General features: G+C 40.9%; 1 protein-coding gene across 3 annotated transcripts in view; it reads left to right on the top strand.

Annotated features, from left to right (window-relative positions):
• Positions 1-13,014, top strand: part of ABCC4 (ATP binding cassette subfamily C member 4 (PEL blood group)) — a 205,787-nt gene that overhangs the window by 162,380 nt on the left and 30,393 nt on the right. For all 3 annotated transcript variants that reach the window (XM_048853377.2, XM_048853385.2, XM_075129321.1), the window contains exon 29: positions 3,950-4,055. In XM_048853377.2, coding sequence (XP_048709334.1) covers positions 3,950-4,055 — 106 coding nt within the window. The remainder of the gene's footprint in view (positions 1-3,949; positions 4,056-13,014) is intronic.

The following is a 13,014-nucleotide window of genomic DNA, read 5'->3' as shown; positions in this document are numbered from 1 at the left end:
TGTAGTTCACTCATTGGTCAAAGAATTGATGCTATTTGTTCATGACTGGTCATTCAGTCATTTTTTTGCACTAGCTGCAATCAGTAGAGTTGCTTTGATATTCCAGTATAAAAGGAGTTATAATAATCAGTTCTGGATATAAAAGGATCTGAACAGCATTAGTGAGAAATCTTGCCTGTAGTATTCCAGCGTGCTATACTTAATATTATTATTTATTTGAATTACCATAGCATGTAGGAGGTCTAGTTATGGAACAGGACTCCATTGAGCTAAGCAGTGTACAAACGGTCCCCGTTCCAAGCGGCTCACAATCTGTGTATAAGATTAGAGAACAAATGGAGATAGACAGACGGCAGAGTACAAAGAAACAAGGAGACAGTATTGGTCAGCAAGATGGGCAGAGTTCTCTGCACACCAGCAGCCTGATTGTTGTCAAGCTTTTTGTAGGCATCGTGGCAAAGGAGAGTAATGCTATAATCATGCAAGATGATCAGTGCAGGTGGACCTCCTGTGAGGATCAGCTTGCGGGATTGGGGCCTGTTTGGTTTTTGATTTGCTCACTGTAGGTCACTTTCGAGTGGCAATGATTGTAGTTTTCCTGAGGAAAATTAAATTTGGGTGCTAGCAGAGAGAGAAAAGCTGACTGAGGAGTTGGGAACATATTGCCACATGCAAAATCAACAGATTTTGTGGCCGTTTCTGAGGAGGTAGTACAAATCTTTGATTTCCCCAAAGAAGTCAGTCATTCTATACATAATACACAGTTACTTCCATCACTGCAGTGCTGCATATTGCCAAACTGTTTTAGTACTGTGTGAGAGATTGGTAAGATGTGTAATGGTCCAGTGCTGGGGGAAGTTACCCTTCTGTATCAGAATGCCAAACTTCAAAAATGTAAGGGCTGTGTCAATGAAACCCTCCCAACTGCAGTTAACTGTACCTGGTTTACCTATAGTAAGTCTATAATTCTGGAAGCAAAGTATCATTGTCAGTTCTTATACTGCCGATAGCAAGGTGGCATTCCTCTTTCCACAGAAGAAACAGGCTATTTTATTTTCACTTGTATTTAAAAAAAATAAAACACCTAGCATTAGCAATTAATAGACTTCTTCCAGATTTCCGTGGAGTCCAGAACCGTAAATTCATCCTTCCACTGTGGTATCTGCCCATGACTCATTTTTGTAACCTCTTCCTGGGAGAGAAGTGGTGCCAGCAGAGAAGCTTTGCAGTGAAGCATGCATTTCATTTCTAAAATCTTTAGAGAAAGTGCCTTTCGTTCTCTATAGATTTTGGGCTTCTAGCTTATTTTTGGCTAAAAAGAGATAATATCTGTGATTTAATCAGACCAATGGAAATTTCATATCCTCTTATTCATCCTCCCCATTTTGACATCTTTATTTTTTTTATTTGCACTATCCATTTAAATTATCTTACTTGACATGTGCTGCAGATATATTGCAATAAAGTAAATGTTTACTAATAGCAACCGTAAGCATTACAATACAAATGATTGAAGAGGTATCAACTTTAACTTGGAGTTTCTTCTTTGAGTTGGTTTACACTGCAGTCTTTACTACCTTTTTCTTAACCTCTTGGGCGTAGCTATGGTGGTGGACTTTTAAGCAGTACAACCTAATAGGATGCCCATCAGGAAATACTGCAATCTATTGTCAAATAGGAAATGGTCTAAATATTGTGACTCTGTCCTTGTCTCCGTGGGTCTTTCACTTCCTGGAAGATTTTGCTAGCCTCAGAGGCTCACTGTGAGCCCTTCTTTCTCTAGGGGCAAGGGTCACAGCCTACTGAGCCATTTGCATCATAAGCCAGCAAGGAAGGTGGGGGGAAGCAACCCTCCCAAGCACAGTCTCTGTTGTCTCCCAGTCTCAGTGATTAATCAGGGAGTTGTGGGGGAGGGAACCTGGGCCCACCCTCTACTCCAGGCTCCAGCCCAAGGACCCTAATGGTAGCAGCTAGGGTAGCTGACTTTTTGAAAATAGGACTCGTACAATTCCCTGGGACACTTCCCCACAGTAGCCCCCACTTCCTCAATATCTACGTCACCCTTACCTCAGGGCCTCCTTCCTTGCGCCTGAAATGGTTTGTACTGCTCAGTTCCTCCAACAGCGCGGCTTCCTCCTATAGCTCCTGAGACTCATGCCCAACTGACTAACTGGGAGGCTTTTAACTAGTTTCAGACAGCCCCTAATTGGCTTCAGGTGACCCAATCAACCTAGCTATCTTCCCTGCCTTCTGGAAAGATCTTAATTGGCCCCAGATGTCTTAATTGACCTGGAGCAGCTGCCATTTACTTATTCTGGTAACAGGGATTTGTTTAGTCTGGGGCTAATATATCTGTCTCCCACTACTTTTCTATAGCCATCACAATATGAAAGTTTACCTAAGCCTGGTGGTCTAAGTATTTCACATGATGATTGATGGAAATTTAGCACAATTTTAGCTTTTCTTCGTGGTCATGAATTTGGAATTTTTATCCTCATGAATAAAGTAATTCTGTAATAGTTAAATGATTCTTAAAAGTTGCACATGAAATCCTTGGCATTAGAAGTGGAAATTATATGAATCGCTTTATTTCCAGCATTATATCTTGGAAAATCTCCAATAATTGAGACTTGTGAAACTTTCTGGAGAGTTTACATCCCTTTTTCACCCCCAGATAAATCTGTCTGCATGAAGTTTAATTAAAATAGGGTTGGGTTTCTTTGTCAGCTACCATTATTTGATTAACATTCAGATGAGGTTTTTGTTTTCAAACATATGTGAAGGATCAGGGCTATAGTGAAGCTGGCCCACAGAGGTGCCTGCTCCCAGTGCGAATTCTCCCTGCGGAATGGCAGAGCCACTGCTACTTTGCCTCAGTTTTCCACTGAGTGGGTAGTTGTAATTCACATTGGAAATAGCATTTGCGCTCAGTCAGCCCAGGCTCGCTGGCTGTACCCATTTTCCAGTTAAATCTAGGAGGGACATTTTTTGAGGCTGTGCTTGCTTTCTTCCCTCCCTTGTTGAAGGTGAAGTTGCAGCTGCTTTCAATCACCACAACCTCCTTTTTCCCCTTCCCTCCAGCAGACTCTCCTCCAGAATCTGAATAACCTTGGGGTGAATCTGTCTCAGAACCTATCAGTGATAGGTTCTATATTATTTTGTAACCTGTGCTGTTTTAAGTATGGGCCCCCACTTTTTTCTAATTAATATAGTTAACTCTTCTTTTGGCAGCCTCACTTTCAGAACTTTTTGAAACTGCACATACATGCAACCATTGGTTTATTATTAGGGATCAAGGCCCCATTGTGTTAGATTCTGTCCAGAATATAAGCAAACATGGCATCTGCCCTGAAGAACTTACTAATAAAAGATTCAACAGGAGAGTGCAACAAACAATAGGAAGAAAGGGAGGACAAGGATGATGGTAAGATCGTGTGGCTACAAAGGCTGACAGTGGGCACAACTTGAAAGTTCCAAATCGTTTAAACTTTATTTTTAATTGTTTTCAGAATTTCTTATTAAGCTATAACTCCTTGTGCTCCCCTAGTGCCCCCTCAGTAAAAATGGTTCTGAGCTTAATGACTGTCCTTTTAAAAAAAAATGTTTCTCCCTCTCTTCTATATAGACCATCCCCAACCACCCCTCTATCTAGAATAATTGGAGAGGAGGGGTGTACATAACCTATCCTCACAACTGCTTCAGAGAGTGGGACCCTTTGTCTCCCCTGGGCTTCTGTCTCCCAAGTGACTAAGAGATTGTCAGGGCCCTCTTGAATAGCAGCAGAGAGAATAGCAAGGATTGGTCTCTGAGAAGAGGACAGAAAACCTGTTGGTTATGGATTGAATGATATTACAGTTATCTACAATACAATCATAGAACTTCTCTGCAGTCAGATCGTTGTTCATGTAGATCTCTCACTTCCATTTCCACTGCTCTTCCTGTGTTTCAGAACGGATGAGTTAATTCAAAAGACAATTCGTGAAAAGTTTGCCCAGTGCACTGTGCTGACCATTGCACACAGGTTAAACACCATTATCGACAGTGACAAGATTATGGTAAGAAAGTTAACAGCATTGGTTCAAGTTCCCTCTAAATATTACTGTCATAACCATACAGCTAAGGGTAGCCTAGAATTCCTCCTTACCTGTAAGGGGTTAAGAAGCTCAAATAACCTGGTTGGCACCTGACCAAAAGGACCAATGGGGAAAGAAAATACTTTCAAATCTTGAAGGGTGTTGTGGGGGGAAAGGCTTTGATGTGAGTGTTCTCTTGGAAAGCAGAGAAGCATCAGGACAGAAAACTCCTTCGCCTCCTTTAAACCATCCTAAAAGTCTCTCATATTACAAAAATTGTAAGTAAAAGCCAGGCAAGGCGTGTTAGATTATCTTTTGTTCTGCTTGTGAATTTTTCCTTTGCTGGAGGGAGGTTTATTCCTGTTTTTTTGTAACTTTGAAACTAAGCCTAATGGAAGTTCTGCTGTGTTTTTCAGTCTTTTGTTACCCTGTAAAGTTATTTTCCATCCTGATTTTACAGAGGTGATTTTTACCTTTTTTTAAAATAATATCCTTCTTTTAAGAACCTGACTGATTTCTCTATGGTCCTAAGACCCAGGGCTTTGGGTATGTGATCATGTTGTAACCAATTGGTTACGATATTATTCTCAAGCCTCCCCAGGAAAGGGGGTATAAGGGTTTGGGGGGATATTTTGGGGGAATAAGAACTCCAAGTGGTCCTTTCCCTGATTCTTTGTTAAGTCACTTGGTGGTGGCAGTGTACCCTCCTAGGACAAAGAGTTTGTGCCTTGGGGAAGTTTTACCCTAAGCTGGTAGAAATAAGCTTAGGGGGTCTTTCATGCGGGTCCCCACATCTGTACCCTAGAGTTCAGAGTGGGGAGGGAACCCAGACAACTACCATGACTAGCAGCTCATAGAAGATAGGGATGGGAAAAGACCTACTCGATCACCCAGTCCCTCTCTCTGCTGATTCAGCATTGTACTCTAAAGTCAGGGTCCCATGTACTCTGCAGACATATGCATTTATTAAATACCTTTCATTGCCATCTTCTGCTCCCCCTCAGCTCATAGCTGAAAAAGACTCAGTGAAGTGCAATCCGTTGATTATTTTTCAAGAGGGGATATTTTTGCTGTGCTCTCCCGGCAACCTGGCTGCAGTCCCTGGGCCGTGGCTCCTACAATGTTGTTTAGCCTGGCTCAGAAAATTCTTCCTCCTCTGTGTTCCAGGGGAAAGAGGGAGCTTGTCGATAGCTTTAGCAACTCCTTTCCTCAGCTTCCCAGTGCTCAGTTGCTTTGCTGTTCTCCAAACAACCCCGCTTCCCAGCCTGTACTTCTGGTACCTGGTCTCCCTCCATCACCCTTATCTCTGCCCCAAGCCCCCACAATCTTGCTTCCTGGGTGCAAACTGGACATTTTAGGCTCCCAGGCTCGAAGGTTGCAGGAAGGGCTTCAAAGGCCTGGGAGACATAAAATGACAGGCACCTGGCTTTAGTAAAATGCTGACTTATACAGCAAAAATGCTGACTATTTTGGAATATGCCAAATTCTGTGTCTATAGAATTGTGGACCCTGATTGAGATGAATTAAACAATTCCCAGCTCTTGGGGTTATTGTTTCAAGTTGTCTGCAGGGTCAGGCTGGTATTACTGCATTGGTTTTCGCTCAGTTAACTTCTTCAAGGTTATCTTCATGAACATAAGGGCTAATAACATAATGTGTCTTATACAGGAACAGATTCTGGAGATTAATTTTGTAACAAGAATTTAATTCCACAGCCATTGCATGCAAGTGGCCCTGCCTACAGTACATGAATTAGTATTTCCCCAAATAAATGTCCCATGTGGTGGTGGGGTTTCCACCACTTCCCTTGAGAGACTATTCAACAGGAATATGAGAAGAGTTGTATTGATATTTTATATATTTTCTTAATTTCATCACATTACAGTATGAATACTGCCTTGTACCATCCTGATATAACTTTTCCTCCTTGAAGTCTTCTGCAGCATTCAGATATTTGTATCTCCTCTTTTATAGTCACCAAACCAAACTATGAATACTCAAGTGAGACATTTAAGTCTTTCCTTGTAAGTAAGTCCCTCCAAATTCCTAATTATTAATCACTGTTGTTTCTGTTCTCTGAACTTCCTCCAATTTGTAAGGATCTTTCTGGCATTGATTTGTATGGAGCTGCAAACAATATTTCATGTGCAGTTGTCTCAGAGCTATATAAAGAAGGACCGTTGCTTCCCTGCTCCGTCATTGTGTCTGAGGAGCCTAAATTTGTATTGGCCTATTTTGCTCCCATATTGTATTGCAGACTTGTGTCTAATATGGTCCCTTGTTCCGCTCTGAATCTTCTAGCCCTCTATCAGGAGTACTGCTTTCCAGATTATTTCCTCCCATTGAATATCTATGTAAATTGTATCTCGGTTTGTTATTTGCTCCCCATGTTTCTTCAGTCATTTGCGCTATCTTACTATAAGAAACTTGAAAACTGGATATAGATACATCTGGATACATCAAGATAGAGGTCAACATGATGTTAAGAGAATGGAATGGATCATCATCATTATCATCATCATGTTCCCTTTACGCCTCTGGAAGCAACGAAGCTCCTCACTCCTGTCTGTTTCTGGCAAGTCTTTCAATGGTCCCCCAGCTGTGCCCCAGGTTTTTCAACTTGGCTTCCACTGCTTTTTGCCATGTTGTTTTGGGGCGGCCTCATTTTTGCTTGCTTTCAGGTGTCCATCTTATTGCTACTCTGGTGATGGAATCAGTTTCCATCTGAAGCACATGGCCAGTCCAATCCATCTCCCACGCCTCCTGGCAAAGATGGTGCTCGTGTCCTCTTGGCTGCACTGTGTCAATAGTTCTTGGTTTGAGATTGATCTGGGCCAAAAGATATGGAGCCTTTAATCTCTTATTGATTGGTTTGAAACTAGCTTGATAGTAGTCAATGAAAGCAACTGCCAGTTATTTAATGGTTTACTAGGTGTGGATCTGTCATCTCAACTCATTTCTTAGGTTCTGATTATGCTACTCTTGTACGGAGCTTCAGTCAAGTTAATGCAACTCTGCATGGGCACAGCTGTCCACCCATGTGCTATTCATCGTAAGATGAGGGCCTTTGTGGGCACTTACATCACAAAAAGCAACAGTAGAAATGACACAAGAGGTCACACTTATGGTTGAACAGAAGGGTCTTCATATCAATCAATATCCACCAATTCAACTTCAAAAAAGAGCTTTGCATTTGGAGGAATCTTGGCATCAGTCTGCCCTTTCTTCCTATAAGCCCATTCAAGTTCAATTTCCAGATGAGCCTTCTCCCCTTTAGTCATTGTCAACAGAGCTTCATCCCAGCCTCTGATAACTTTTCCTACACCAACTTTGAAGCTTAAAGATTTGGCTCCTTTACAGAGCTGAAGACTGATATACATCCTCCTGCCAGATGAGGATGATATTAATAAAACCATCTTTATTAAACTTTTTCTCTCATAAAAGCTGAAATAGGGAGTGTTTTTATTCTCACTAGGTATTTTTTCCTTTTGGACACCATAAACACATTTTAAACCAATAGTCAAGGATTGTAATGGTTGTGTGGTGCGTACAAAAATGAAGCATCTGTGCCTATTGGTGTTCTGGAGCATCATAAACATTAGGCTATGAATTGAGAGATTATAGTTTACTGCTTGCTAGTCACTTCATAAACATTGTCATAATAAGTCATGTAACTGCAAGTGCTTAAGGTATAATCATTAAGTATTCCTTCACTGGTGAATACTTCCCCACAAAGACTGATGGATCTGGTTTTGTTTACCGCCACTATGTTGAATGAAAGGCTTGTTCGGAAACAACTGCAACCTAATTAATAACTTTGTTTATATGTTGGCTATCCAAAGGGATTTCCACTGGTTTTGGTTCATTAGGCACCATTAACATGTTAGGTTCAGAATGCTGTTTTATAAAGATGTTTTCATGTTATTTAGCATGGTACAGTCATAATGATAGCTACTTAATACTTTATTTACTCATTTGCTATAAAATACTGGAGCAAGGTAGACAAATTAAAAATAGTCTTTCTTCCCATACTGCTCGCTCTCTTACGACTGAAGATAGTTCCTTTGTTGTAGCTCTAGAGTTAGCGTGCCATTTCTGAAGTTTTATTGTTTCCTTTTAGCTTACATTACAGACCTGTCCTTTACAAACCCTTTATGTCCACATACAATCCAATCTGACTTCTCTTGGAATGGTTTTGCTGTCCTTTCTAGATTGTATTAAGGAGAGGATTTACAAAGTGTCCCATAGGCTCAGCAAGCTTTACTAGTCCACATTGGTGGCTTGAGAATTCTGCAAGAATTTGCAGGGGGGAGAAACATAATACTGAAAGAATGAGAAATTTCAATACCTATTGTGAGCCATTAAGAAACCTCTTTTCTTCGTCACTACACAGAGCTTTTCCTGGCTTGGAGCCACTTACAGCTGGTTTCCAGTAGCTATGAGTGAGACTTAATCTTCTCTCACTACACGAGCAGCAAGAAGGATACCAACATGAAACTATTGGCTCTGCCTCCAGAAGATCAGAAGCATTGTACACCATTGAAAATAACAACATAAGAATGACTGTACTGGGTCAAACCAATGGTGCATCTAGCTCAGAATTGTGTCTTCCAACAGTGGCCAATGCCAACAGGCAATTATCGAGTAATCCACTCCCAGCTTTGGGCAGTCAGAGGCTAAATGGCAGTGTCTATGGAAGGGATACTTTTAAATAAAAGTATACTTTAAAAAAAATCTGCATTCATATATACATATACCTCATGGGAAGTGACCTATTAAAGAGGCTAGAAGGATCCTGGAATTGTAAAAAAAAAAAAACAAAAGAAAACCAAAACAGTGTTCAGTATTCTTACAACAGCAAAAGACTGTTCTTCATTGTGGAAATAGCACATCTGGTACCCCTAAATACATATATTCCGTGCATGCAAACTAGCCTTAATGGATGATTCAGGTTAATAAACAAATTACTCAAAAGTCAGAGAATTTCAAAAGTTAAGGCTAAATAATTAACCTTAACTGTATTCCCTTTGTGCATATATTTTCAGATATGGGCTCTCAATATCACAATGTGTTATTTCTTAAATACAAATGTGTAACTGTGACAAGGTATGTAAAGCCCACACCAGACAGGAAGGGGTTAAGGAGATGCTCTGCTTTGGAGTGGTCCACACTTGTGAGTCACGTCAAGAATGGAGGAGGAGGAGGAGCAGCTCTGAGAGGAGAACTGAATGCTCAACTTGCTAGCTCCCAGGGCAGAGAGCAGAGCCTGGCAGAGAGCAGCCTACACCCTTGCTGAAAAGAAGGCCCAAATCACCTGAGGCAAAGGAGGCTGTATCGTATTCCTTCCACTGTAAGTGAACCAGTGGACCTGGAGCTGGATTGTACACCATCCAAGGCCCCTTGAAGGAGGAGAGGCCAATGGCCTGGCTGGGACTGTCTGTATAGTCCCTTTTCCTTCATTTATGTTGCTACTCCTAAATTGTTTATTCCCTAGGACTTCGAAAGGGGTAAACATCCTAAGGAACTTGGCTGGAGGGCTGAGAATCCAGCCCCTTCAGAGTGCTATTGAGTGCCCCCACTTAAGTGACCGGACCCAGAATAAGCATACAACTCTGTCAACACTCCAACGAGGTGTTGTTGAAGGACCATAACCCTGAAAATAATATGATACAAATTGCGGGGCGGGGGAGGGGTTAAGAGTATAAATACAAAAACGGAAATGAACTATTTATCTTCCAGGACTTGTAATTTTCTAAGCCTTTTATATTTTTCTGCTCCTTAAGAAAACTGCCTCCAATTCTAGGCCATCCCAAATTTATGCTGTCTCAAATTGTAGGCTTTCAATAACTTATCAGGATTCAAGTGCAGACTTCAAACATAACTTTAGACTTGCTGAATTGACTTTCTTCAAGTTGGGCTTGTTTTATAAATCTCACCAAAATCTAATAACTAGAGCTAGGCAGGAAACTGTTTTCTTGCCTCGTGAAAATTTCAAATATTTTCCCATTATATACCAGACAAAACCGTGACCTTTTTGAAATTTTGGTGAGAGAGAGTAACACCAACCCAGAATAGCCCATTGGGGTTCCACTTTGTATTAAATATTCATTAGTACAGAGTGCGAGAGAAAGCGCGTGAGACTGACTTTATATCCCACTGGTTAGGGCACTGCGCTAGGATGTGGGAGACCTAGGTTCAAATCCCATCTTCAGATACACAAAATGGAACAGCTCTGACAGAAGACAGTGAGAGAGAGTCATCCAGAATACCCAATAGTCTCATCGACTTTAAGGCCAGAAGACACCATCATGATCATTTGTTCAGACCTCTTGCACAATGCAGGCCATAGAACCTCATCCATCCACTCCTGTAATATACCCCTAACCTCTGGCTCAGTTACTGAAGTCCTCATATCATGATTTAAAGACTTCAAGTTACAGAGAATCCACCATTTACTTCAGGTTCATCAGGTCCCCAAGACAGTGTAAGCTGAATCAGGACCTGCCTTCTGATGGGCTGATAGACTTTAAGGCCAGAAGGGACCATCATGATCATCTGCTCTGACCTCCTGAACATTGCAGGCCATGGAACCTCACCCACCCACTCCTGTAATAGACCCATGACCTCTGGCTGAGTTACTGAAGTCCTTAAATCATGATTTAAAGCCTTCAAATTATAGAGAATCCACCATTTACACTAGTTGAAACCTGCAAGTGATCTGTGTGCCCCATGCTGCAAAGAAAGACTTTTTTTCATTAGGCTAAACAAGCCAAGCTCTTTGAGTCTCCTCTCATAAGGTAGGTTTTCCATTCCTCAGATCATCCTAGTGTCCCTTCTCTGCACCTGTTCCAATTTGAATTAATCTTTCTTAAACATGGGAGACCAGAATTTCACATAGTGTTCCAGATGAGGTCTCACCAGTGCCTTGTATAATCTCTACTGATGCATCCTAGGACTGCATTAGCTTTTTTCACAGATGCATCACATTGGCAGCTCATCCTGTGATCAACCAATACACCCAGGTCTTTCTTCTCCTCTGTTGCTTCCAACTGATAAATCCCCAGCTTACTGCAAAAATTCTTGTTATTTGTCTGTAAGTGCATGACCTTGCACTAATAAATTTCATCTAATTTGTATTACTCCAGCTTTCAAGGTCGTCCCGATCTTCTTGTGTAATATTCTGATCCTCTTCCGTACTGGCAGTACCTCCCAACTTTGTGTCATCTGCAGATTTTATTAGCACACTCCCACTTTTTGTGCTGAGGTCATTAATAAAAATGTTAAATAAGATTGGTCCCATGGCCAATCCCTGAGGAACTCCACTAGTAACCTCCCTCCAGCCTGAGAGATCACCTGTCAGTATGATCCACTGTAGTCTCCCCTTTATCCAGTTCCTTATCCATCTTTCAATTCTCATATTAATCCCATTCTTCTCCAATTTAACTAATAATTTCCCATGGAACTGTATTAAATACCTTACTGAAATATAGGTAGATTAGATCTACTGCATTTCCTATGTCTAAAAAATCTGTTATCTTCTCAAAGAAAAAGATCAATTTGGTCTGTCACCATCTACTTTTTGTAAAAACATGTTGTATTTTATCCCTGTTAATGTTTATCTCTATGTCCTTAACTACTTTCTCTTTCAAAATTTGTTCTAAGACCTTGCATGCAATGGAGGTTAAACTAACAGGCTTGTAGTTTCCTGGATCACATTTTTTCCCTTTCATAGAAATAGGTGCTACATTAGCAATTCTCAGTCATAGGGTATGACCCCCGAGTTTACAGATTCATTAAAAATCCTTGCTCTTGGGCTTTCAATTTCATGTGCCAGTTCCTTTAATATTCTTGGATGGAGATTATCTGGGCCCTCTGATTTAGTCCCATTAAGCTGTTTGAGTTTGACCTCCATCTTGGATGTGGTAATTTCTACTTCCATATCCTCATTTCCATTAGCCCCCCTGCCACTACCCTCAAATTCCTCATTACCTTTATTAAAACTGAGGCAAAGTATTTGTTTAGGTGTTGGGCCATGCCTAGATTATCTTTAATCTCCACCACATGCTCAGTGCTTCTTTCCTCCTTTTCTTTTTATATGGCTATAGAATCTTTTACTATTGGTTTTAATTTCCTTTGCAAGGTCCAACTCTGCTTGGCTTTTTCCCCTACACTTTCTGACCTCCAAGAGGTAGCTTTCCTTGCCTATCGATCCCATCTTCCATTCCTTGTAGGCTTTCTGCTTTCTCTTAGTCACCTGTTTGAAATGCTTGTTCATCCAGCTTGGTCTAGAATCCTTCTCTATGAATTTTTTCCCCTTCTTGGGATGCAGGCTTCAGATAGTTTCTGCATCTTTGACTTGAAGTAATTCAAAGCCTCTTCCACATTAAGGTCCTTCAGTTCTTCAGTCCAGTTCCCTTCCCTAACTAATTCCCTTAATTTTTTTAAGTTTGCCCTTTTGAAATCAAGTGTCCTTGTTGCAGATCTATTTTTGTTTATCTTTCCATTTAGTTTAAAATGGATTAGCTCATGATCACTTGAACCAAAGTTTTCCCCTTTTTCTGTGAAGTCCTCGCTACTCACCAATAAAAATTCTAAAATGGCATCACATCTTGTAGATTTGGTGACTGTTTGGTGAAGAAATCTGTCAGCTATCACGTCCAGGAAAATATAGGTCCTACTATTATTAGTATCACTTGTCCTCCAATCTGTATCTGAGAAATTAGTCTCTCCAAATCACACAATTCCCAGTAGTATTTATTTAATTAAAATCATTAAAGAGGTCTCTATCCATATCCAAACTGGATCCTGGGGGTCTGTAGCAAACACTAACCCAGGGGAGCCTTTGGTAGCTTTCTTCCCCAAAGTGATTTTGGGCCCAAACAGACTCTGTTTTATCCATTCCATGACTTCTAATTTCTTTGCAGTCTATCTCATCATTAAT

This window comes from Caretta caretta, chromosome 1, assembly GCF_965140235.1.
Source record: "Caretta caretta isolate rCarCar2 chromosome 1, rCarCar1.hap1, whole genome shotgun sequence".
Lineage (NCBI taxonomy): Eukaryota > Metazoa > Chordata > Testudines > Cheloniidae > Caretta > Caretta caretta.
Note: the sequence above shows the minus strand (reverse complement) of the source record. Positions and strands in the feature narration are given on the sequence as shown.